Genomic DNA, 27606 nt, shown 5'->3' with positions numbered 1-27606 from the left:
GAGTCCTTGTCCAAACAAGGGCCCTAGTGCCTGGAACCCACCCCTGTCAACTTCACTCCATCCCCTTCCAAAGAGGCCTATCAGACAGTTGCAGAGGAAAGCTTTTGACTGGCTGCAGTGTACAGGACTAGGCTTTATCCCAGCAGAGCACATACCTGGGATCCCAGCAGCGTCTTAGTATAATAATCACGAGGCATGAAAACTTCCACTATTGTTACTAGACACCAAAAAGCATCTTCCTGTTCCAAGTACAGAAGTGCAATTGCTACCAACCTGAAAACAGGGTTTATTTGGAGGAGAAGATTATCATAGTAATACAAACTATGTTAAGAACCATTACAGTAAAGTATTTGTTTCTGTTCAGCAGAGATAAATGTATTAACAGCAGAGCACTGATCAGCAAAACTTAGTGAAGTTTAAGATGGGGCAAAGCCATGCCTTCTCAAACACACCAAGTATTTGTATTCAGCTAAATAAGAAAACAGAAAGAGAAAAACTTGCTCTAAGAATTTCTTGAAGTGTTGGTGTTGCCAATTTTAAGAGCTCTCTAAACACAGAGTCTAGTTTAGAAAGGAGATGTTTATTCTAAGGGTGTTAGGTCAGGGTTTCCACAATACTGCTACTGCTACCACTACCACCACCACCTCACCACCACTACATCACTCACTGCTTCTATTCTACTACTTCTTCAGTGCTATTTCAAATGACAGAGCTGCTCTAAGTTCAAAAGCCTATTCTAGTACATAAAATAGTGCACAAGTGGATATCTATACTATTACATCACGGGTATGAGACAGGGTGTGTTAGACCAGTACACCAGTGCTGCTTCAAGTAGCACCTTCTTTTACTACAGATCTCCAAGTAGCAAAGGTATTCTGGCAAAGGCCAACTGCAAATGAATCAGAATTTTTCTTAGCATTAACACAAGAATCCCCTTTAATTTCTGCAATTCTGATTGAAGACATCAGTGGAAAATGCTGAAATTTGTTGCCTTAAGGATACAGAAAAAGCTATCAAGCATTTTTTTTGCTTGTTTTAAAAGAAGAAAAAACCTAAAAAATTCTTGCACAAAAAAGCAACACAATCCCCTATAACTGACATGAAGTCAATATAAAACTACATTTAAGTAGCTCATTTGAGTTAATTTCAGATCCAGTTTTGATGCCAAGTTGACTATACAAATTTTATTTTCCAGGTCAACTGCTTTTTTCACTGGTTTAAAAAATGTGATAGTTTTTTGTTAATTATGAATTATGAGCATACAACCCACAAAAAACTACTGTTTAAAGGCTTGCTGCTATACATGTGATTTGAAAGGCTCACTAAGTGTTTACTGCGTAGTTATTACCCAAGATTAGCAAAATCTTACCTGTTGAGCCCTTGGCAATACCCTATATCAGGATTTCTCCAGGAAAATGCCAGCAGCACATTTCGCAGCTTCTGGATCCCTTCAGATGTTGGCGAGGAGTAATGTTTGTTGTTTGGCAAAGTCCTCAAGAGATCCAACTCAATCTGTTTAGATGCGGGATTTGGTTTCTCCAGAGCTTTTTGAAGCAAGGTTTGGAAGTAGCCAGGAACGGTGCTGTCCTTGAACTTTTTAACATGGAGACTGACACACCACTTCCACATCTTGGAACGGTGTTCATGCGGAATTCCAGAACGAATAAGGTTCTTCAGTTCCACACAGCGCATCTCTCTCTATTCATTGTGCTTGCAAGATAGTTTTCCCATTTCACTCCTGTAAGAGATCTCTCGATTTTCACTGAGTGAAAGTGATCTCAGTCCAAAGCTCGTGATTTTGCTACTAGCTTCTCCGCCTCATCATCCTCTGGGACGGTCTGAAAACCATATATATCATATTCACTGAAATGGAGAGGAAGAAAAAAGGTTTTAAAATGATGTTCAGTAGCCCCGAAGCTCTCAAGTTTCCACCATAAGTTACTTCAAGAGCCATTCTCCATAGTTCTCAAGTTCTTTCTTATTAAACATTTTTCTGAGTAATTCTTATTTAACATTACCTGTACAATTCCATATACAAAAGACTTGGTGCCCATGTTCCTGTATATATTACTACACAAATCAGGCAATTTATTTAATAACATGGTCGAGTACCCATCTCTTCATCAGCTCACCTGCAGCAACTGTAGGGCAGTACCTCCTAAGTCTCTAAGTTTGATCTTGTATCTCAATTAATGAATAAATGTGTCAGTGATACTTCCCAGTGTTACCATTCCAGAGTCTCCATCGCAGTCACACTCCAACAGAGACTGCCTGGGCCAAAGCCCCCTGATGGTCCCTGCTCGACTCCTGCACACCCCAAAATCACAGCCAGGCCAGGTTTCCTCACAGCTTCCACCCCAGGCTTCCCTTGGAAGAGTCTAAATCTCCATAAACACTTTATTCAAGGCACAGAAACACAGAAACAGCAGCTGCCACGAAATGGCCTCACCAAAGGATCCCGCTTTTCCCTCACAGTCCACGCCTTCCCAAAGTCTAGCTTCTCTCACTCCTCCTGAGTCCTCGCTGTGTCTCCCAGTGTCCCTCACCTGGCTGGTACCACCAGGCCTCGTGCCCTTTGTCATGTAAAGAATTGGCAGTTCATGGCCACTTATCTTCCAGATGAGACCACTCAGAGCTCAATCTGCATCTCAACTTGCACCAGATGTATTCCCCAACACAATGTATTTATACAGCTAAAAGGATTCCATGACTATTCCCTCATAAACGAAGGAAAATACAGTAAATAACCAAAACCTGCAAATATATTCTCACTGTCTGTTTTTCCAATGTTATAACAGAGCCCACTGGCCAAGACACACATACATTTAATTTAATAGGACCAAACTACCTGACCAGGTGGGGTTTGAAAAATGCTTGTTCTGGTTGTTCACTAGGTTCTGCTTTCAAGGCATCTTCCAGTAACTGTGTGATGACCTCACGAGCAGGACTTTGATCCTCAGAACAAACAGGAGTTTTCATTTCTTGAAGCAAGATCAAGTATTTGCTTTCAATCTGGCAGAGTTTGGCTTCTAAGCTGGTATACTGCAGAAAACAATATATTATATAAATCTTCAGACACTTACTTTGTACTACTTCTTTCAAAGTCTGGCTCAATGCTATTCTATTGGTTTGTAAATTCTAGTGATTTCTGTTAACAGCCAGCTTAACTTTCCCATTTTTGTAACACCAGGAAATATAAGGCAGCATAGTAGACCAGATGTTTTCCACACACGCGTATTTTTGCATATGGAAATGAGCAAACCTTAATTATCACTGCATTGTATGAAATACCTTAAAGAATAAAATTATTGCAGTGCAGCTGCTTTAGTCTGTGCATGTTGAACAAGAACAACTTAAGTGGCATATGAGCTAGGTAATAGCATGTAAGAATTGTAAACCAAATCTCTGTGCCATATATACATTATTTAAGCCTGGCCACTGAGTGCATGGCTTCCAAAAAACCAAAAGCAAAGCCTACCAAACCACACCAACAGGTATCTAACCTTAGTTACAGATGAGTGCATTTTCCCAAACCCAAGCACTGGAAATCTTTATTATTTACCTGCAACATCTCTACACTCAAATTCACTCAGACAGAAATTACATTCACCATACCATAATCATTCTTCATGTTTAGGAGAAGCTCTACTCAATGACCTATCAAATCCCAACACATCCTGTCACTAACCTTTAAAAATAACAATTACAGCCTTAATTCTGAGAAACAATGTTTTCAGACATGTACATGCCTTTATTCATAAATTATCAAAATGTTCCACCAGGTCACACAATTTAAAGCAATTACTTCTTTCAAGAATCATTCAGAAAGACTGGTGTGTAAGGACTACGAGGGTATTTTTTTAAGCTATCATATTTAATACATTTAATTGTTCCATTTTCAGGAGAAATTTACAGCTTAAGTATGGAAAACTGCTTTAGACATTCCCAAGTGAGAACATGCCTGACCTTTGCCTGCCATTCTCTCTCTCTTGCTTCTGCATTTCTTCGTAGAGCAGAAAGTTCCAAAATCTCCTTATTTAAAAATTTATTCTGGGTTTTATAACCTGAAGATTGTCCTGTTGATTAAAAACAAAAAAAAAACAAAAAAAAAACCAAAAAAAAAAAACAAACAAAAAAAAAAAACCAACAAAAAACACAGTGAAATTATGTGTGTCAGCCAAAGATCACCTTATAGCATAGAACAGCAGCTACTAATAGAACTTATAATTAAAAATATCAGGCTCAAATCAATATTATTTTTGGACTTTATGTAAATGAAACACACATGCCAAATATGAGCACAGGGTGGTGCTGTGCCTCACCTGCATCCCTTCCAGCACTCACTGCCTGCCGAAGGCAGCCTGCTGCTGTCAGAGGACAGTCAGGGAGAACAGGCCTGTGCAGGCTGAGCCCATCCCAGAGGCCACAGCAATACAAAAGAGGGGGGACAAATGCCCGGGGTTTCACTACCCTCACCAGCCCTCATTAAAAGCACAAGTTTCATATCTGCCTCCATAAAGAAAGATAAATCCTTAGCAATGAGCTTCCCTGCCTGACCCACTCTGATCCTGGTTACAAACACTGCCTCTGAAAGCTGAGCCTGTAGGATGAGGTTGGTACCCTCCCAGCAGCCACAGGACCCTCACACTTCCCAGCATCTACAAGCTCTGTCTGCTTTCTGCCAAGATCTTCTAGTTTCAGCTTTATTTTTCAACACTTACTAGGCTCACATATAAGAAAGAAAATTATGTATGTTTATGCATATTTTAAGTGACTTACATTCCAAATTCTTCGGGATGTTAATCAATTTGAAATACAACATTTACCCAGAGGCAAGAAAGTCTATTTAGAGTGAAGTGGATAACTTCAGTAACTCCATTAAGAACTTATGACACATTCAGAGACATATGTTAAACAATAAAAATAAGCATTAGTAGGAACTGTAGTAGCTTTAGTAAAACAGGTTCTGCACTCCTCTCTCTTTTGTCTCGTCAGAGCTTCCCTTTGCTTTTCCACATGCCCTTTGTTGCCTCACTTTTGATATTTAAAATCAAAAAAGCCAAAGCAAGCTTCTGGTTTATTTTCCTCCGTGCTTATATTTTCCTCTTACCCTTAATCATTCTGCTCCTTTAATTATTTCTCACATCCCATCTGCTCCACACAATTTTAATTTACTCAGAGTATAGGACCCTGCACTAGAGATGCCCAAAGCAAGTTAGTTCTGGTTAGATTGTCACCTAACAGCTCACAGTGGAGGTTTCAAGCTGAGAAAGCCTCTGTTGATGAGTGTAGTGGGGAACTGCTTGTAGTGATCCCAAACAGTATGGCAGACTAAAAAGTACTTTTACAGGGAGAAGAGATTCTACCTATGCATCAAGACAGAAACAGCGCTCTTACTTTAGTCTGTCCAGTTCCTGTAGCTCCTTATTAGTACAGGTGCCGTGGGGGAATTATTGCTCCACTTTGAGAAGATGTGCTGTCCTCACAGTCACTGAGCTGACGAGAGAGTTTCATGATGACTTCATCTTTAGCTGAATAGTTTCCATCAACATTCCCAGCCGTTCATTGAGTTCTCCAACTTTAACACTTCAGATTTTTGACTTCATGGTGGAGACTGTCTTTTTCCAGATTTAACTTTTCAAGCTGATTGTTGAGACCCAAAATCTGGTCATCTTTTTGGTGCAACAGCTCTAACATATCTTTGGGAACCCCCTCACAAAGGCGGCTTGCAAAGTATTTATCATATTGGGAAGATCGGACTGTTTGCTGCAGAAGTCGAACAAGTTCCTGAGAATTAAAAAAAAAAAAAAACCAGCAAAAAACTGCATGAAATGAAAAATGAAAATGAAATTTAAAGTCTCTAAATTTTATAGCTTAGAAATCTAACACCAAGCAAAATAAAGTTTTTGAAATGGGTTGAGATCTCATGCTGGTGTTTTAAAGAAAAAACGGAACACTTTCCAACATGATTACTAGCAGGCTAACACCTTACAATGACTGGCCTACACAGATGGCTTCAGTGTCCTTCACTGAGCTAAGGATCCTGCCCTAAATGACTACAGCAGGTTAAGGAAAAGGGGCGGACAGCTGAGGCCCAGCAGTTACTTGGAAGCTGAAAAAAGCCTCACTTACAAGCAGCCCTGCTGTAGGATGAACAGGAAGAGGCTTAAGCTCAAAAAGTTCACAGGAAAATGTTACAGAATGGAAAAAGCAAAGGTAACTTAAGAGCTCTCTTCTCTAACGGATGCAGAGAAAATAAAAGGAGGTAAAAAACAAATGCTGCTTTGCCAAAAAGGAAGTCGTTGAAAGGCTGTTTAGAAAATTTTGCCACAGAAATTACTACCTAAGACACTGTTTTTCTTTTGCTTCTTATTAAAACAGAAGCAGCTGTGGATGCAGTGGTGCACTAGACCAATGAGATTTCTCACAGCAGCAGGCTCAGAAGCTCAAATGTACTCCTAGGAGAGGTAACACCTAAAATGAGGACAAATATGGGGCTCAGCCTCCTTCTTTGGTTTCCCTTTGATCACCTCACAAAAAGAAAAATACAAATAGCAGAAGGAGCAGGTCCAATAAGATCTAAACCACTTTTCCTCTTAAAATGAGTAGAAGTTCTTTTAGATAAAAGCAAGGTATTGAATAAATTTGAGTTATGAGGGCACATAAGCACGCCCACCATGTGACTGTCTATGTGCAGTCTATATAGAGAGACTATGGTTAGGCCTATCTTACGAAACCCCTTCTGAGGGGAGAAAAAAGGCAGGTCTATTTCCCACTCACCGCACTAGCACTGAAAGAATCAAAAGACAAACAAAGAGAATCTGAAAGAATTTCCTCAGATATTTTATGTACATGTAGAAGAAGCTATGACTATCAGCCAGGATCCTAGCAGAAACCGACCAAGTTAACTTCAAAGAATAAGGAAGATAGATAAACCAATTCAATGAACAGTGTGCAAATGGAAGTTTTATTCAGAGATCTTATCTTCAACAGATGTAAAAGATGGTCCTTCTTGTTTCAAGAGTTTTTGTTCACAAAGGTTTGTTTAGAACCATCCTTTTATAACAACCAACCAGCTCTTAACACAGTGAGATGGCCAGAAAGGTTAAACCCACTATCACCTGCCAGACCCATTTGTTTTTGTGCATTTCGTCTGAAAGTTTACCTTTTGGCTCAAAAGATCTTTCTTTAGCTTCTCCAACTCTTCCTGCTGGCTTTGATACTTCAGCTGCAGTTCAGAGACCAGTCTGTTCCCATTGCCAGAACACCACTCTGTTGGGGAAGAGTCGCTGCTGTTGCGGTTTTTGCTTGATCCAATCATTTCTTTCAACGGGCGCCTTGCTTTGTGTGGAATGCGGCCAAAATCAAATGGAAAAGCTGAACTAGTCAGTCCTGCATAAAACAATTTCTTCTAGTTGAGTTCACTTAGCAAAAAAGCATTTCAAAGCATTCAGATTTCTTTTAAAAATATACTCACTAACACTAGACTTTGAGCAGCTTTCAAACCACTCAATGCAATAGTGTTAAACGTGCCTCATTTTCCAAGCTGCTTCCTTTGGGGGGAACAAAAAAAAAAACCTCAAAACTTTCTTGCCTCCCAGATAAAAGACTTGGCTCATAAATTAACACTTTTCATATAAGACATGAAGAGAATTTAACAATTCAATACAGAAAATAAAAAGTATCCTTAACTATGGCAAAGTAAAATTTGCTTCAAATAATCAGAGAAAACCATCTCGGATATTACAGACTACTGCTCCTGTAAGAGGATTCAATGTAAGTCCACGTACAGGATGATTTCTAACAGATTAAATCATTTGGATGTCACCTAAAGTGCTCTTAAAGAGACATAAAAATATCTTGACAAGGTTATTCCAGACACTGGTCATATTGGAGAACTAGTTACAATGTACAGATGAACTACTGCTTCATGTCCATCCCTAATTCTCCCCCATGTAACGGGTACATACACAGAGTCTAAAGGTAATTCTGCTTCAGTGAGTGACACTCAAGTGAGTAATTACAAACATCAGCACTTCCCTTCACCCTGTTACTTTCCAACTCCTGACAAAATGAACCAGTTAGCAAGCTCAGGAAACCAGAAACAGTGGATAACAAGGCTTTGTCTTTATTCTCTTCTGTTCGAGCAGCAGGGGACCCCAAACACATCGTAAGGAATTGATCTTTTAAAAAATAGTTTACAGAGCTGTGGATGTGGTTTGTGAAGAAAAAGGTAAGCTTCCACTCATTTCCAAGAGACAGACATAACACAGTAGTCTATGCTAAACAAGGTAAGGCATATGATCCCCTTCCTTCCTCCACTTCTACCTTTATTTCCTTCTGCCAGGTGTTTCCTCTTTTCTTCTAGAGCCATTGAGTCCTCCAAGTCTTTTGGGGTTGGATCCAGCAGTTCCCACTCCTCAGTGGTATAAAATACACTCTTGCGATTTTCGTTACTTCCTTTTCTTAAGGAGGACATGGAATTTCTGTGAAAAAGACAATGGGGAAAAGTGACAAATATTTCTCCATTTTGCATTCTTTTTATAAGGGGCTTTTCACAGTTCAAACAGTGCAAACTAAAAATAAGCTAAAAACACAGACAAAACCAATACCAAATAAAAGCTAAAAAAAAACAAAAACAAAAACAACAACAAAAAAAAAACCATAAGCTACCAAATAGCACTTGCAATCAACAGTGCTACATTCCAAGAACAGAAGAATTATTTTGCTTTAATGCCACAGTCTTTTGCATGTTTTAGTCTTGTTTTTGCAATGGGCAAGTACAAAACAAACTTAGGATTTACAAGCAATATCTCTTTATTGATCAGTTGTAATTTAGAATTTTAGGGTAACTGCCAAGCATTAAACTGAACAGCATGCAGTCAAAACACATGTATGTTATGATTCCATACTGGGGATTAATGGAAAACTTGAGATCATCCAAGAGACCTACTGCAGCTGAAATGCTGATGACAAGACTTCTTTGTAGCTTTTCTCTTCTACGGTGGAACATGGTCAACTATCTGCAAGAACACTTCAGGGGCATCCTCTGAATTCCAGCCAGATAATTCTATAGGAGAACAATATATTTCCCAGCAGGATGAGATTACCTCACCCAGCTCCCCCGCAACCATCACGGAATGTTTACTCTCACATCTCATTTATGCTACAAATTTAGTTTTCTTCCAGAAAGAATCACAATTCCTGTTGGGGGCAAGAAGCCTAATTTCAGAGGTTCCACACAAATTAAGTAGATCAAACTGAGTGATATACTTCCTGATCATGGATTGGGCACTCAGTATCTGTGAGTGTCTTGGGAAGTGTCCCCTGGCATCTCTACATCTCTTCTCCAAATGGTGGCTGATCTCTTACCAGGTAACTTCAAACTGCCTGTTCTGCACTCTCTCAGCCTCAACATTTAAAAGCCGGAACACCATCTTTTAAAGTTTGAAAAACCACAAAGAATAAATCAAGTGACTTTCAGAAAAGCTTTTTTAAAGAACTGCTGTTAGGCCCATGAAAAATCATAGCTGATGCTGAGTTTTGTAAATCTTTTGCACAGGTTTGTTCAGGTTACTCAAGCAGCACTCCTCCATTGCTTTCTATTACATTAAAATAAGATGAAAGATTAAATAGATAAATTTGAAAACAGTATTTATTTTCCTAAGTACAATCAGACAACCTATGCAAGAGCCAATCGTATGATCTAATGAGTCTACTTTTAAATGTTTGGGGTTTAAGTCTTATTTTATAGTTATATAACTGGAGGTTACTATAATTCAGTATGTTTCCAAATCTATAGTCTGCATAAATAAGTAGCTGAGAGTATGAAAAAAAAAAAAATCAAGCCTAAATGTGTGTATATACCAAAAATTTTTAAAGTATATTTTTAAAAGTAGACAAGCATATTTCAACTTTAATGACTGTAAATATATACACTGCTTAACTCCAAGACATATTTTTGCTTTTTCCTCCCCATTATTACAACTCAACTGCTACCTCGGATCCAAATACAGCTATTATAGCAATATACTCCCTGTCAGACACACGGTACATGTGTTCAGGAGGAAGGACAAGGCTTTGACTGAGACATCTACCCACCTTAAAACAAAGTAATAATATAAAATAAAAATGTGCTCGCAGCAAGAAAGGAAATTCTCTGCCGTTTTAGACACACATTGATCCATCCTGTAACAGTGGCACAGTACCTAATCACAAATCCAGTAAAACAGTGGATAGGGCACACATATTCCAAAGGCTGTCAGATCATCCCCATTTTCATTTTGATGTCAGAGACAGGAATACAACATAACCCACCATGGTTTATGCATAACAGCCTGTTACACTGAGTCCTCTCCTCCTTATACTGATCAGGTCCGTGCAGTCAATCCCTCTTGGCTGAACCAGCCCCCAGCCAACCAGACAATAGCTGCTCAAGCCCTCAAAAGCCTAGGCCTGCTCTCCAACAGCCCACACTGGTCAGGGTACCTACCCTACATAACTAGTTATGTTTCAGTTATAAAATTGGGATAAATTATAACTGTGAGGCCTTCAGGCCAGCTGTTGGCCAGCACAATATCCTGTCCCAAATGGCACAGAACTGCTGAGGAATGGAAAGAAAACAATCAACCACAACACTAGGGGAAAAAAAAAAAATCACAGTCAGAAAAAGAGTCAAACCAACATCATCTGGTATCCTCTCAGATCTCTGGGCTAAACCAGAAAGCTTTAAAAGGGATCTGTTTAACTTGGCACTGCCGCTGAAAATGAACATTTTCCTCCCAACTCAAGAAGGACATGGTCTGGTTAACCAAAGCTACAGCTCTGCTTTTTAACTGCTCTGTACTAGCACTCTAACATGCTTTAAGCAGAAGTGGAAAATCTAACTATGTGGGCAAAGCAAAGCATAAAATTCTTTAGAAAGAAACCAAACAGGAGAGCTGAAAACCAATGGGACTGCTTTCCTTAAAACAATTAATACTAAAGAGTAAATTCATTATGAGTGAGAGGTTTTGATGTTGTTCAGAAGGGGTCTGGCACATTTTCGCTCAGGAATTCAAACTACATCCACTTCAAATCTGTGCCCTGTGCTTTCACTTCTTTTAAGAAGAAAACAAAAAATAAGGATTTATATTGGTTTGATTTTCATCACAAAAAAATAGCTCCAATGCATTGAGTACTACGACTACTATAATGCCGGGAATTGGCAGCTCCATGAAAAAGCAGCAGTGACTAAGAATACAACTCAGCCTCAACAACTGCTGGGGTTCAGGGAGCAAAGCCATCACTGGAAGCGCTGTACAAGACTTAAGTCTCCCTTTCAGATATCAGTGATGCTACACAATAATGTTCCCTTAGATCTTCAAACAGTAAAGAGAGTAAAGAAACAGTTTAGTTGAAGAGATACAATACTACAAACAAATCCACTCTATCACCTCCCATCATTCTAAGAAGCTCCACTGACCACATATCAATGCAGGAAAGTCTTGGCCAGCAACTACCAATCTCATGATAACTCTTTCTCCCAGGTTCCCAACTTACTTGATCTCAGTACTCCATTGTTTAAGTGAGAAATTGATGGCACTTGCTTGGACTGGTGCAGGCTGGGAAGCTGCTTGTTCCCCCACCAGGTCTGTAGGAGAAGTCTCCACAGCTAGAATATTTCTAGCTCTCTCTGCTGAAGCATTTGACTTAGGATGCTCAAATCTATATTAAAAGAAAAAAAAAAAAAAAAAAAAAAAAAAGGGGGGGGGGGAAAGGGAGAGAAAAAAAAATCATAAACTTCAACAAGTAAAAGAATAGTGGCTATGTAAAGTCATATCCTACTAAGTCTGCTAGTGACATTGTTCAGGTTTTACTTTAAACTGCAACATAACTTTATAAAACGTTCAGTTCAAATGAACCTTAAAATAGCAAACTTCTAAGTGAGATCTCACTGTAGCCACATACTTTTGATAAGACAGGACCTGTGTGATGCTCACAAAGCATTATTTCACAAGTGATTTACAAATTAGCCAATCAGAAATAAGTCCAGAACAGTGTCACAACAACACTGACCCAGTTTTCTGGGTGTGCTTCATCCTGTAAGTTATTCATCCTAAAAGCATCCTAAAAGCATGACACTACTGCCACAGGTCAGTGAGCTTTACAGACCTGAGGTAGTCCTGTGCCAGTCCAGGCTGGGCACTGCCAGAACCAAGAACACTGGCACAGCTCTGCAGGACATTGGACACCTCCTGCACCAGTGAGGATTCCTGAATGCAGCTCCTCCTCAACCCATCCCAGCCAGCTCTGCTGTGCACTGGAGGAAGTGAGGGGCCCATGGCCAGGCCACAGAGAGCTGCAGCAATGTCCTGCACACCTCAACAAACCCTACAGGCTTCAAATGGCCTCCAAAGGAACCGGCCCAGCCCTGAGCCACAGCTCACAACAGCCAGAGGAGCCAGGCTGACCAGCCAGCCAGGGCTCCAAAACACCACCCTGGCAAACACAGACTGCACAACCTGCAGTGGCTGTGCTTGCCTCAGTGTTTCCATTAGTCCAGAGAGCTGCTTTCTTCCTTCAGCAGGCAGAGGGGAGTAAAAAATCCAAAACACAGAATATACCATGAATTGCAAAACCATTAGAGGGAAGCATAAAGCGGTTTACAGCCTTCTACAAACCCTCCTGAAAAGGTAAATTAAACAAACCCCAGTACAATTTTCAGATTCCTCTTGATATAATTCACAAAGTACAAAAGTGGATTAAAGATTTTTTGACAACACTCTCAGACTTGCCTCACTATTTATATTAGAAAGTAACATATTACTCTGACTTAAATAAAACCCTAGGAAATTACGATGCCCTCTTATCACTGGTGAGTCTTTCAGCCTTTGCTCTGATAATTACATGGTACCAGCAACAAACCATACCCTCCAATTACTCAGCAGAGGGTTGCTTTTATCAAGTACCAAAAATCAGAAGTAGAAAGAGCATTCTGTAATAAGAATATGAAGTATTAAAGATCACTTCCACTAGGAATCTCTCAAACCCTTGAAAACAGTATCTGACACAGAAATGTATCATGTCATGTTTCAAATAGAGGTACAAATTACACTGCCTTGATTTTTATGAACAGATGCTTCAGGGCCTTATCAGCCAAAGGGAATTCTAAGTTCTTTTGTACTGTGGCTGTTTGGACTGAGCACAGCTCAGCCAAAATAGCTTAGATAAAACTAAACATGGGATCATACTTACTGTCTAATGAAGAAGAAGATAGTAAGTGGTTTTAACTACAAAATAATAATTAAAAACAAAACCAAACCTAGCCACCACCACCCCTACGAAAACCCAAACATCCCAAAAGAAAAACAACAACAACAACAAAAAAAAACACACCACAACACACCACAGATCAAACACTTATGGATACTGAAAGCCTAGGGTGGAATACTAACATTCTGCTTTTACACTTCCAGTTATTTAATTCTATCTGTCTGATTCTGCAAAGTCCCTTTAGAGGATGGCCAGGCAAAAGAACTGTTCAAAAGCTGAATTCCCAACAAATGCATTTCCCCTCCCAGACATGCCATTGTCCAGATATGTGGCACACTGAGGTTGCTCACTGGAATTATCCCCTGCCCACACCAGCCAGGAGCTTAGTTAGAGGCATGGACTGCACACCACACACAGCACAACAATGAGTGTTGTTGCTCATGCAACCTCAAAGTAAAAAATAAAAATCTTGTTTTGGTACTTATTTCAAACACAACAATCTTCTAAATGCATGGCATTACATGTCTTATTAATGCAAATTAAGACTGAAATTATAGAAACTATATTACATTCAATCAATTTGAATGAAAAAAAGATAATCCCACATCCTACAAAGAATTAATAATTTACTTGACTTCCATGGTAGTAAGGCACATCCATGACAAATCCTATAGTGTAGTTTTTGTTAATACTAACTTTCCCACGTCTCACTCTGAAAAATAATTTGAAGTATTTTTCACTACATTGAATGTTCTTAAAAACCTTTCAAGGCTGATCCACAAAGCACTATCTAGCTCCATGTATGCCCCAATTAGTCCAGATTTCTGAACTGGGAAGGGAGAGGACAGGGGAGAACAGACAAGCAAGACTGCAGTAAGCAGTTCAGAGTTTAGACTGAAGACAGACTACTTCCCCATTTAAAACGTTAGTGATAGTATCTGTACTAAAGCACTAGCAAAATAAACCAATTCCTGTGCTCTGGTAGAAAGCACATCACTGCATGCACATTCACTTCTTCCAAAAAAAAAAAACAGAAAAAAAAAATCTGCAAAACACATGCCTTAGTCATCAGCATGAAACAAGAGCCTTACAGAATCCCATAACTCTAGAAAAAAACTCTTGGAGTACTTTATTAAAAGAAGGCTCAGCATCAATCATTCTGTTGATTTCCATTTTCCCCAGAAGGAATCCCTACTTAAATACTTGAGGTGATGCAAGAGTCATCACTGTGATTTGTCGTAGAAAATGAGATTACTCTAGATGCTCAGCTCCAACTTCTACACCAATGCAGTTTAACTGCAGGCTGCCCTGAAAGGATGGGCCTACTCAGGCCATGCATGTTACATTTGCATTCCTTGTGCGCTGGATGCAACAACCAACAGTAATTTAACAAAAAAAACCCAACCAACAAACCCTCCCCCCATCAAAAAAATAAAAAAAATCACACGAAGGAGGTTCAGCTGGCTCATCCAGAAGCAACCAATGACTTAAGAAAAATACCAGATCAGTGATGAAATGACTGGATGTGATGCAAAGCATCTGCACAATGCCTTGCAGTGACAGAGGTTCGTTTCACATTGTACCAAGCTCCAAGGGAAGTAGCACAAACAACAGATTCTGTGGCCAAGTTACATATTAGAGTTGATGTGATCCAACACTGCTGCCAAGACAGCAAGCCTGTCTGCTGCTTTACTCTGCCTTCCTGTATTTAGCCACTGTGCCTTGTTCCCTCCTGTCCAAAAGCTGTGCAATCACCTGATTGCACTCTGAACATATCCCACTCATCAGTCTAGGAGAAATGAAAAAAAGTCCTTTCTGGCTAACATTTAAAGTCAACCTCAGCACAGGATCAGTTAAACACAACAAAAAAAAAGGGAGCCTATACAGAAGAGAACAAGAGGCTGAAGGCCAAAGCCTGTTCCCTTTTGCAACACTTAAATTTTTTGCCACCAATACATGTGCTCTGGAGCACATGGCCTGACAAGCTGCTACCAAAAAGGGGTCTCAAACCATCCCGCTTGGCATTCCCAGCAATTCTCTTGGGCTAATCCTGCCACTCACCTGCCCCTACAGTAAACCACTTCTGGAAACTACACTGGCCAAAAAAACTGATCTGGAGAAGAGGCAGATTGCTGCTGCCTGCAGACCCTGCACTAGCACTTGGCAGGGTCAGCCCTGCACCAGCTCAAGGAAGGAGCAGGGCTCTGCTTTCAGCAGGAGCTGCCTGCAGCAGCTGAAAGTCCCAGCTGAGTCTCCAGGAAACATGTAAGGCCAGCTGTGTTGAGCTAGCAGCCACAAGCAGCACATGCTCTCAAAGAAGAGCAGCAAACTGGGTTAGAGGACAACACTGCAACACGACCTGAACCTCAGGAGAGGACAAGGTGTGACAACAACAGCTTGCCACAGCTGGGTTTACAGCAGGAGCAAAGCAACATCAACTAAATGTGACATTTGTTGATGACCTGTCTGACCTCAAGACGGCTTAAACCCAGGAGAGCCTTACTAATGCCTAACTTGGCACAGAACTGCACTTTACTCAGTCTTATTTATGGATACCAGAAATCAGCAAAAAATCCATTTCTGTAGGGACTGAGGAATAAAACAATTCACATGTGCCTGTGTAATGTAGTAAAAAACGCAGAATAACTGTATAATGCACAGACATTTTTATAACTCTAACACTAGTGTAGGATTACATTTTCCTTGCCTAAAGGTATTTCAGAGACTGAATTTCACGTATGTAATATCTGTGCAGACTGTCTCCAGTTTTGAAAGGCATTCTTATGAGTCAGATAGATCCACCACACCATATTTTTTCAGGAACAAAGTATGGTCATTCAGAATGCAAAATATACCTGTTCCCATTAAAAACTGGAATTTAAATCTCAGGATATTTACCACACTAACTTTAAGATATTGCAACCACTAAAAGACAATTTCTAAAAATCTGTTTTTCAAGAAATTAACAGATTTTGTAAAAGATACAAAATCACATACAAATATAAAATTATATTTATGTGAAATAATTGTAGCATATACATAGTCTACATAGAGTTACTTCATAAACAGATGCGAAAAAGCTCCCTTAAGATGGTTCTCTACCCCGGTGCAACACCTTGTATTGATGAACAGACACTGAAAGAGCCGTGCCTTTCTTGTTCTCACTCAAGTTTCCAACGTACCAGGGTTGTCTTTGGCAACAAGACCTTTGGAAAAGTCACTGGGTGTGGGGGATGTCCGGCTGTCCCGTTTCGCCGCGTCGAGGTTGTTGCAGTATTCCCACCTCTTCTGCTGCAGCTCCTGAAGCCAGTAGGTCATGTCCTGCCGAGTTGCAGCCTGCAGGACATGGAAGCAGAGCGCTGGTGAGATCTCTGCATGCCCTTGGTACATGAACACAGCAATTCCAAGTGCAATAGTAAACCCAACACAGATAATTAGCAGATGGCCAAGGTATCATCACTCAAAATCAGTATGATTTAAAAGTAATAACCACAATGCACCAGGCGCACCTTGCGCTCACATGCACGTCCATGATCCTCATGCCAGAATTTTTCACTGGAAGTAGTCTCATGCATTTCCTTTCTTCAGTTTTTACTCAAACTTTAGAAAAATGCATCAGCATCTTATATTCTACATAAAAAACACTGTTTGAACATATAACTACAAATCTACATTATGGGAAAAAATCCCATGCACATTCAGGAAGATTCCCATTTTCTTTTAACTTGCTTTCTTACCAGCAGAAACCAACAAATGAATAATGCATTGCAATGTCTCATACTTTAATGACTAAATCTACATACTGTTTCCTCATGATCCCTTGAGCTAACTAGCTTCTATAGAAAAATCGTATTTAAAACAAACAAAAAAAACCCTGAAATCCAACATTGATGCCTAACCTACAAGACTATAGTCAAAAATGTGAATGGCAGTAAGTCAGGAAGAATTCAAACACACCTTGAATAGAGCTCCAAGTTATTTCAAAGCAAGTCAAATGACAATATACAAATACCAAGAAGAGACAAGTGAAGGTATTTGACACTGCAAGTGCTCTCACAGAAGAGTTATTGTTATTTCAACACGCATCCTCAGGACAAGCACCTGACCTAGTAACTTGGACAGTTCAGTAACAAAAAGTTAACACTAATGAGAAAGACACTCCCTTAACTCCTTTGGGTTGTTAGCATATGGAGTGCTTATCTTTTAGCCAGCCTTTCTCCTACCTTCTCCCAAAGTGCATAATTGCATTATCAGTGGAAAAGATGAGCAAGTTTATTCTTTAAAGACAACCTAATTTCAAACAGTTTTCTGTTCTGTTCATCACAACTTAAGAGGGAACCTGTGCAAGCACAGCTGCAAAAGAATGGAAAACAACAACACACGTTTCCTTAAAAAAGCATACAGTAAGTGCAGCATAAAGCCCAGCAATAGCACAGAATTGTCTTCATTTTTCACAAGAGAACACTTCCAGTCTAGTAAAATTGAAGAGTCATTGGCCATTGTATTTTGGGCCCCAAAGCAGCTAATGACAAGACAAAGCACAAACAGCACAGCAACAAAAACTGATGCTTCCCCAGGATGCTCTCTCTGGCTCAGCAATCTATAATCTCAATTTAGCAATCAGAGAGACAGATTTTTATCTTACCTTTTGGCCCTTTGTACCCCCACAAGCTTTAACATCCATGACATCCTGGAGCAAATTGTTCCAAAGCACCATTTAAGGAGAGAGATCAAACAGAAAACCTCAGCTATTCCTAGAGCTGTTGTTCCAGCTCCTTTCAGTCCATTATGCACATGGTAGGATACAAGACATATAAATCAAATAAACATTCATAAATCAAGCAGTGAAACAAACAAGCGATACATGAGGACACTGCAGTGTCAGTTTGGTAAGAAAGATATGTAGTCAAGATACTTCTAATCTGAAATGGAAATCAGCTTCATATATTCTTTCTTGCTTACTCACAAGAAACCACAGAAAACCATTTCCCTCATAAAAAAGTACATAGGGTAAAGAATAGTTTAGAAGGTCAAAGAACTGGACTCTGGGAAATGCCAATCCCCACAGACACCTGCGGCAATTTGGGAACGACCACCACAGGAGGAGGTTTTTAAGTCTACAAACTACAGTCACTGCTTGCCAGGAGTAAATGTCTCCTCCTCTACCTGGCACTGAAGTATTTCCTTTGGAGCTTTAGCCAGTGGGAAGCCTTCACTTCTGGTAAATTTAAGAGCTTACACTTCCTTTAGAGACACTTGCACACAGGCCAGGTAAAGCAATATTTTACTGTGATCCAGCAGAAAACCACCAAGAATTCAAAGAGCTTCCACTAACACAGGATGCAGTACTTACGTGGTTCTCTTTGCTACCACAACACAGCTAATGAGACAATCCACTTGCAGTCAAAGTTACACTTACAATTAAGTTCTGTCCATGACTTCTTGAACTTAATGAACATCTCTCACAATTTGTCTCGCTACCATCTCACCAATCACTTTCAGAGAACAGTGAATCGATTTTATTGGAGTTGCTCCTTGCTGCTTCTCAGTTCCCAGCTGCACATGTGCTCTACTGAGCTGCACAGACGCCCTCAGCTCCCAGGCGAGGTTGTTGTTACACATAGGGCCAGGCAGCAGTGCCCATCCTTCAGCAGAAAGTTGCAAGGCAAAGCAGTAAAGGGCTCTCAAGCCCCTGCCTTAAGTAATTTCCCCAAGAATTACTCAGTGCCCTTCCTGCTGCCCCGACTGTTAGCTTGCCTTCCTCTCCTCCCATACACAGTCCTCCTCTTCGGGAGTCCTCCTCTCCCTTTGAACAGTTTTAGGTGAATTTATTACACATATCTAAGTTATTTACAACTAAAGGAGTAACCTAAAAATCTCTGTTAAAATTAGTTTTGTTTAAATAAAATTAATCCTTGAAGCTGTTGTTTGAAATAGACTGTTTTAAAAAACCAAAGCAGATTAAAACCAAGAACTACACATAGAATATTTAAGTCTTCCTCTTCCCCTAATCATAAAGAGCACAAATTTGGAAATATTTTTTTAAAGTCACTTAATCTATCAAAGAAAGGAACACTTCCATGCTTGCCCGATTTCTCATGAGTTCTCCAAGTATTTGGCTACTGCCCACCATGAGAGCCAAAACATTTCATTAGGGAGAGCAGCAATCAATCTCAAAAAATCCTTATAGCTACTAAAGTATTGCTAAGGTGCTTTCTTACTGCAGCACAGGCAGTCACATTTTAATGGATGCATTTCTGTGTGAAGAAAATCTACCATGAATGTCATCTGAACTGGTGAGAAATAAGGAATTACTGTAAGTGTACTGCTGCAAATTTACAGCCAATGTAGGAGCAAAAGATGCTCTGAAGAGTCACGCAGTACCATGTAGTTTGCAACTTAAACAATGGAAAATAATTGTAATTTAATTTTAAAAATTTCCTTATATTCTCTGTGAAAAACAAGGTTCACTTTCTTAGAAAAAAATTTAATTTTAATAAAAATAAAAAATAGGCAATTAGGAGACAGAAAAGCAAAAGTTTCCAGCTGGAGTGCCTCACCAGAAAGCACACCTTTACTCTTTCAAATTCCGTGTTTTAAGGATCACTGTGTTACATATTCCATTATGCATGATTCAAACATTCTCTTTGGGTTTGATCAGTTGCAATTCTCCCCCAATCATTTTATATGGTAGATCCATCTGTGGGTGACTCCACTCCATCTGGTAACATGGGTCTCAAATTCTTCTCCTGAGATGTTTGGTTATCTTCATTTGGATAAGAAACAGCAGTCCTTATGCAGGAATGCAGGGTGACCCTCCATATATCTGGTTTGGTCAGTTTAGATATTACTAAGAGAAAAAAAACTTAGTCTTTTTACTATTAACGCTATGTTACAATCAGAAAATATACATTTATCATCTTTCTAAACTCTATTAATAAAAAATACAGTACAATTATACATCAGTATTCATTTAATATTTGCAAGAAGCCAACTATATAATATGCATTTATCACATTCTTCCACTAAGAATGATGTAGAACTGTCACCTTCTCATGCAGACAGGACATGAACAGAGAATGACTTGGGAGAAACATCCACGCCCTGCCATCCTCTATCTGGACCCACTGTGGAACACATATGCCAACTTAAAGAACTTTAAAGAAGAGTCCAAAGAATTGAAACAAGCAGACCTCACATTTTGAGAAATCTCATGAAAAGTCTTGCTGCATTTCTGAACACAGACAAACTGTCCCTCAAGCTACTTTGTAAAAAGGGAACATCACCAGAAAGTTTGCATTTCTTAAGATTTACTGTTCCTGCTATGCTCAAACACCAAATCTGGAGCCAGATGGCTTCTCCTGGAGGGCAGCCCAACTTTTAATTAAAGCACTGCAACCACTAACCAGCAAGGTTTACAGCAAAAAGCATCAGCTCAGACAACAAACCACCCTCAGTGCTGAGCTCCCTCCTATGCTGTGTCAGGCCCTGCGGCAAAACTGTTCAAGCTCAGCATCACTGATCACTGCTGCGTCTTTGAGATCACTGACAAATTACTGCAATCACTCCTAAGCCACTCAGTTGGCAAGTTTGAATCTGCAGTGTCTGGAATGCTTACACTTGGCCAATAGGCCAGAAAGCTTTTTTACTTTCACAACTCTCTGCAATTTCTGTTCCCCTCCCAATTCACCACTGTTCACAGAGAAGTTACCCACACATAAGTGACCAGATACACAGTCCAGCATCACTGGCCAGAGCTCCTTTGTTTCTGAAGCAGGCAAAATGTATCACTACAAGACACTGCTTTAAAAATAAATGAGAAATGCCATCTTTGTTCATTTATATATTCATAATGTTAATTATTCTCCCCTTAATGTGAGGGCTTGCTGTGCAAACAGGGCCAAATGTTCATTTGATTGTATTAGCAGCATTCTGTGTTACAGCATGTATTTGCAGGATCAGTATTTGCATGCCTTTCTATGAAAATATTCTCAATCATAATTTATCCATAATTCATAAAGTACACAATTTTCTGTGCTCCTTTACCTAAAGGGATGGTATCTTTTATATATTTAAATGGAAAAGATTTTTACACACACTTAGCTGCTTCTGCTCTATTGTACCTGTTGGAAACAGAAAAACCACAATCACACAAGAGGCAGGTTGGTTACCTACAGCTCTAAAACATGAACATTTTGCTGTATTTGTGGTAAAGGCTGCAGTATATTTTTCCAAAATTCTTATCTGGCAAACAAAGCTAGAGTTCTCAGCTCTCACCACAGAACTCTCATCATAGAGTTCTCAGCTCCCATTACCTGACAAAAGGCTGAGCAACCCAGATGATGGAATCACTACACTAAAAAGAAATTGAGGCATTATAAGAAATAGGGCTTTCCTCAATACCATCATGATTTCAACCCGGAATTCCCGTAGCTATTTTTTTATTGCTCTTCTCAGTCTATAACACTGAATGGGAAAGGCCAGATCAGAAGGTATGGAAATCTTGAACTAGCAGCAAATTGAGGAAAACAAAGCATGTGAGTTACAGACTGAAGAATATATTTGACTTTATTTCTCATGCTCTGTGAGTAATGTTTTCTTGATAGACTAAATCACATTTGTTTTTAACAGGGGCTGGATTGAAGGGGGAGGGAGAGGGGTTGGGTTGTTTGGGTTTTCTTCATTTACCATCTTGAATTAATTTGCAATTCTACATATACCTAAGTCAGCTGAAGGACGCTTTCAAAAGCCTTAAAGAACTATCATGTTGGACAGAAGAAAATTAATTTCAGCTGCAAAAACCTTGTTCCTTGGTGAATGACACAGCCACAAAATGCCAGCTGGTCCTGCAGTATTCCTTAAGATTTTCATTAACTCCTTCCTTACTATATAAACACCTAACATAACAGCATTTTTATGGACAATCACTTGGCTGCTTTAGGGCATCACAACACTAAATGATCTTTTTTTGCTAATTGCACAAATTAATTTGACTTTCTTAACTGGCATCTTTTCTCTATCCCCATAAAAGGAAATATGAAGAAAGTTCCAATCTAGGCAGGTTCTTTCCTAGAGAGCACTGGAAAAAATTAACTTCTAAAATAAAGGCAGAGTAGTAACATCACAGAACAATAGATACCAGTAAGAATGTGAAAAAGAAATCTCCCATGTCTTACATTTGTGTATCAGTGTTGAATATGATTTGTGTCTTCACAGCTGCAGAAGACACTCAAGGCTGCTGCCAAAGTACTGTCTGACAGACTATTTATTACACAAGTGGCAGATAGCATTTCACACTACAATCTTAATCGCAAATTCCGTGTTTCTCAATAAAAGTCCTCCTATTTAAAAAGCACTCTCGACACAAAATTTTCTTAAGATTTCCATGTAAAATAACAAATCACTAGATGCTGATTAAAACCAACAAAACATCCTCAAACTATTGAAACCAAAGCTTAAACCAAGTCTGCAGTTTTAATGTCCATAACATTTGGACTACAAAGCCAGATTCATTGAAAGCAGTAAAATCTTTTACAGCTATACAAAGGTAGTTTTTATATGTGATTGCAAGCAATGGATTACACTGCTTTTACCTAAGCAAATATCGTAAAAATTATTATTGTATTAGTTTTCTAGGTAAATAAATTTCTCATTCTCTAGTATGCATTTTGACATTTATACATCAAAACAGAACGCTGAAGAGCTTGATACAAAACCTCCACACTCCCAGAAGGTATTATGACTGCTCAAATCTCCACTGTTAAGTGTGTAAGAGGTATTTTCCAGTATTCAACAGGAAGTCCTGCAGTTTAACACTTAATGGGTTATGTTCTCATACTAACAATGTTGCTCAGAAAGTACACAGTTCACGTGAAAAGTTACATTCTATGCAGAAGAACGTTGCCTGAAGGACACAAATCTGCCTTAACAGAACTCAAAAATAATAGATACTCCGAATAATTTATTTCTTCTTTACTGAGTCAAAATGGTTTCCCTGTTTGTTTGGGTTTTTCCCCATGCTAGATATAACAACAGAGGAAAGATACGTTAAATAATCCAAACATTTACCTCTCCTCCTACGAAAATCTGAATCCTTGAACAGACAGTGCGATAAGCAGCTTCTGCTACTGCGAGGAAACAATTCTCCTCCTCTTCCTTCCTCCCAAAGCAGCCTAGACTCCTGCCACGCATTATCTTCTCAAAATAAACACCCCAAAACTGAAACCCGACAACTCTCGACAAACTTTCAAAACCCCAAACCCACCACCAGATTTCTTCGGAAATCTTTTTCTGCCCAGGCGATTCCAAAGAACCCGCTCAACCCGTGCTCAGAAGCATTTTCTTCCCCTCAGAGGAGCACTGTAAACACGAACTCGTAAAGGAGAAAGACGCAACTAACAGACAGCTGGGACCAGCCCGGCACTGCCCATCTCCGCGGCGTTTGCGAAACAGCACCTTCCTTCCTGCCCGGGCCAGCAGCGATGAGGCGGAGGGGCCCGGCGGGTGCCACGGGCGGAGGGCACGGCCGGCCCCGGGGCTGGGGCCCGGAGAGCCGCGGGGACGGGGCCGCCGCCCGGGCCTACCTTGAGGACGGTGACGGCGCCGCCGGGGCTGTGCACCTCGAAGGCAGCGGGCTCGTCTCCCGTGGCGGCCGCACCGGCCTCGGGCTGGTGGTAGCTGAAGCAGGCGGAGGCGATGTCCAAGTGCCCGAGGGGCAGCGGCTCCTGCGGCCCCTTGAAGTAATAGAGGTAGCAGCGGCGGGGGTCGAACACGAACCAGCGGCTGCGGAAGCCGCGCAAGGGCCCCTTGCCCGACAGCTTCTGCAGGTACCCGCAGAGCTTGGGCGTGCCGGGGCCGGGCTGCTCCCCGGCCGGACCCTCCTCTCCCTCCGAGCCCGCCGCCGGCATCGCCTCGCCCGCCGCGGACGCAGCTCCGCGCAGGGAGCGAGGGCGGCCCGGCCCACGCCCGCCGCCTCTCGGGACTTGTAGTGCGGGCCGCCCTCCGCCCGGGCAGCGCCGCCCCGCGCCCGGAGCCCGGCCGCGGCTGACGTGGGGAGGCGCTGCCGCGCCCCGCACCGACCGTGCCGTGCTCTCGTACTGCCGGGCTCCGGCACTCGGCTGACCGAATCAAACACAGCTTTCCAAATCGTACCTTGGCTTATGGTCAGATTAAAACCCTTCTCTTGTAGTCTCACGTAGTCTCCCGTTCCGAACCTTATCCCTGCCCGGCATCGCAGCAGCAGCTGAAGGAGTGGGAAAATATATGGAAAATGCAAGACGCATCAGTGAGTAAGAAGCTGTATTTTACAGGGATTACGGTCGTGAATGACTACAGACCAAACTCTGTTTTTCTTTCACTGAAACGTCTAGCACGTTTGGGGGTCAAGGGAACTTCTGGTGTTAATAATAAGGAACTTCTAAAATAGGAAACGTGACTGTGAAGACACCAGGCTACTACGGGGAGGTACACCTAACTTCATTTCTCCGTGACTTTGGAGTACAGTATATGCGTGTTTCCTTTAAACACGCCTAATGCTCTGGTACTAATACAGAAAACAGTCTGATGTGGCATAATCGTCCAAAAATGGGAGGAGACTGTTCCATGTTTAATGACATACAGCCTTTCATTCTCACTCTCAAATACAGCAAGGGAGGTTTGCTGTCAAAATACTTGTTGAAGCTGATATGTGCTATGGTGTTTTTTGTTAGTATAATACTATTTATGAAATAGCATCTGACTGAATTTTGAGAGTTTGGAAGTTCCAATTACCCAGAAATCCTAAATTCTCCAGAGCTTCTCACTCTGTCCTCATTTCTAAATGCCTTGATGAATTTCTCATTAAAAGTAACTTTTAATGAGAAATACTTTAAAAGTAAGTATTTTCTCATCAACCAGAAAAATTTTCATTCTATGGTAAAGCATATAAAGGATATAAAGCACTCAAATATTTGGTATGGTTTTCCACAGGTTCTACTTGGATGTTGGCACAACGATCTGCAGCACTCCTCAAGTCCTCCCCTGTAACTATAACCTCTCGACAAGAAATGTGCCAAGTAAGGAGATAGCCAGTATTCTGCTAGCAGGAAAACATGAGTGATTCGTTACAGAAAATAAGGAGTGAAAATTACCTTCCCCGTCAACTCACGTCGTAAGAGGGATCCACTGAAAGATTACACATTGCAAATTAAGGCTAGATTTTTCTTTCAGGATTCTTTTGGTAAATGTGGACAGTAAGAAGGGTTGATCCTGCTTTAATAACAGGTCAATAATGTTTCTTCCATACATACTGCTCCGTCTTTCTTCCCTAAATACAAAGTATTTATCATGCTCTTTGTTGGCAAGTGTAATTTGCCAGAGCATGAGTTACACAAGGGAAACACTGATTCACTTTAGAAGCTGCCACTTTCTTATCTCAGTCATTTAGACAAGTTGAAGTGCCCCAGCATTTATCCCTGATCTGTTACATTATCTCATTAGTGAAGTGAAGTGTGTCCTTGTTCTCTGTGCGCTGAGCACCCATGACTCCTGCTGGCTATCAGTGATAACATCCTGCAGCAAATCAAAGAATCACAGGATCCCAAATCCTCAAAACTTTTGCTGTCTTCCCTTTTTAAATTTTCTGTTTAGCTTCCTTACTACACTCGTAGCAGAAGAATCCCCTAAATTCAGAGATGATTCATGTAAGCATACAGTTCCCCCTCTTGGAAAATTAGTTCCTTATTTCATATATGCCCTTTTTTACAAAGAGATCCAGATGTGGACTGGCAAATAACAGCATCTCTAAGTTGTTGTGGTGAATATAAAGGAAAAATATTTTTACCTGCTTTTTCCTTTCATGATTTCATGTCCAGGATGCTAGATGACATTCTGTTGCTAACAAATATCTAGAAAACAAATAAAAATAGCATATCGCAAGACAAGATTACCCTCCTGCACAGAGGCCAGGGTCAATGAAGCTTTAGTGTGCACATAACACCTAAGCAAAAGGCAAGCCAATGTTACACACAATGAGACAGTTGATAAACTCCCAAAAGGGCCACAAAGCATGTCAAACATGAAAATACTTGAAGTTCTCGTTTATTCTGGTGTGTTTGTCTCTCCTAAAAGTTAACTAGAATTTTAGTATACAACACTTTTGTCTGACAAGGCCAAGAACTCCACATAAAAAATAAAACTGTATTTATTTTCAGACAGTTGAGACTGGTCTAACTTGTTGCAATTGTAGTGACTTTATCTTACAATGAAGCATATGAGCATTAATATGAGCATTGATTCCCAAATAAGTCCACATTTATTTAAAAAAAAAATATATATATATATGCAAGAGAAAGAAAATCTATCAATATGGAGGCAGAGGGAATACAGCTTGTGTCTGTGCCAGGCTGTGCAGGAAACATCAATAAATAAAGCAGCACATCTGTACTGTGCTTTTGATTAAAGTTATTAAATAGCTCCAGAATTAGAGTGGCTGAGAGCATACACTGCTTGTTTTCACAAAACAGGATGCCTATATAACTTAGAGCAAAGATACAAGGTGCTTATATAGCTTGAGTTATATAGCTTGATATCAATATAACCTGATATGTTTGTATAACCTGATATCAATGTAACCTAAATAATGACTTTTTATATATCTATATAATCTGATATCAATATAACCTGAATTATAGCTTTTTATACCTATATAACCTGATATAGATAACTTTCTATACAATGTAGTGTATGGTTAACTAGTTGCTAAATGCTGAACAGACAAAAAAAATAAGAAAAAAACTTGCCAGGTGGATAGCTTTAGAGATAGATAAGTATAGTACTAATGAGAAATTGGCAAATGTAAAGCAAATGAGCCACAAAACAAAGAATTTAGGCCAGTTCAGACCAGACAGGCCACGGAACACTGTAACTGCACATGCTCTGGAGACAAAGTTGAAAAGTTCAGATGCGAAGAAGACTTTGGAAGCTTTTATCAAAGACCCCCAATGATCCCCAAAATGGGGAGGTGCAAGCACAGCACAAAAGAACTGTCTAATAACCAGGAGTTTATTCTATGTAAATTAGTTGCAGGGGGCATGTGATGATGTTGTAGCGACACAGTAACGCTAAGCAATACTCACTGTATAAATATACCGCTGCAGTTGACAAGGGTGGATGAGTTAGGTGGAGATATCCTCCCTACCACTAGCAGTGCAATAAACAAATACCTGCTCTATAGGCATTGGTCTATGGAGATTTATTTGCAGCCTATCTTTCAGGCAATACAGAAAGCAAAAATTACTTTGTCTCTTGTCTGATATCTTCTGACAAACAGAGATTCCATTAGAGATGAACCCCAGAGTTTTTCAGAGCTCGCAC

At 40.2% G+C, this 27606-nt stretch overlaps 1 protein-coding gene and 1 long non-coding RNA gene across 2 annotated transcripts in view; one reads left to right on the top strand and one right to left on the bottom strand.

Moving 5' to 3' along the window:
- Positions 1-24236, bottom strand: part of TBC1D2B (TBC1 domain family member 2B) — a 31856-nt gene extending 7620 nt beyond the window's left edge. Inside the window, 18 exon segments of the mRNA XM_066328786.1 lie at positions 156-273; positions 1370-1694; positions 1697-1742; positions 1744-1781; positions 1784-1863; positions 2849-3042; positions 3967-4064; positions 5190-5195; positions 5387-5451; positions 5453-5531; positions 5534-5582; positions 5584-5787; positions 7166-7392; positions 8329-8486; positions 11542-11689; positions 11692-11706; positions 16437-16590; positions 23838-24236. Coding sequence (XP_066184883.1) covers positions 156-273; positions 1370-1694; positions 1697-1742; positions 1744-1781; positions 1784-1863; positions 2849-3042; positions 3967-4064; positions 5190-5195; positions 5387-5451; positions 5453-5531; positions 5534-5582; positions 5584-5787; positions 7166-7392; positions 8329-8486; positions 11542-11689; positions 11692-11706; positions 16437-16590; positions 23838-24161 — 2328 coding nt within the window. The 5' untranslated portion in view covers positions 24162-24236.
- A 34-nt stretch (positions 24237-24270) lies between these two features.
- LOC136366808 (uncharacterized) lies at positions 24271-26428 on the top strand. Its single transcript, XR_010744590.1, has 2 exons — positions 24271-24542; positions 25222-26428. It is a non-coding gene; the product is annotated as an uncharacterized lncRNA (long non-coding RNA).
- The last annotated feature ends 1178 nt before the right edge of the window (positions 26429-27606 follow it).

The sequence above is a fragment of the Sylvia atricapilla genome, chromosome 13, assembly GCF_009819655.1.
Source record: "Sylvia atricapilla isolate bSylAtr1 chromosome 13, bSylAtr1.pri, whole genome shotgun sequence".
NCBI lineage: Eukaryota > Metazoa > Chordata > Aves > Passeriformes > Sylviidae > Sylvia > Sylvia atricapilla.
This window is presented reverse-complemented; position numbering and strand designations above follow the sequence as displayed.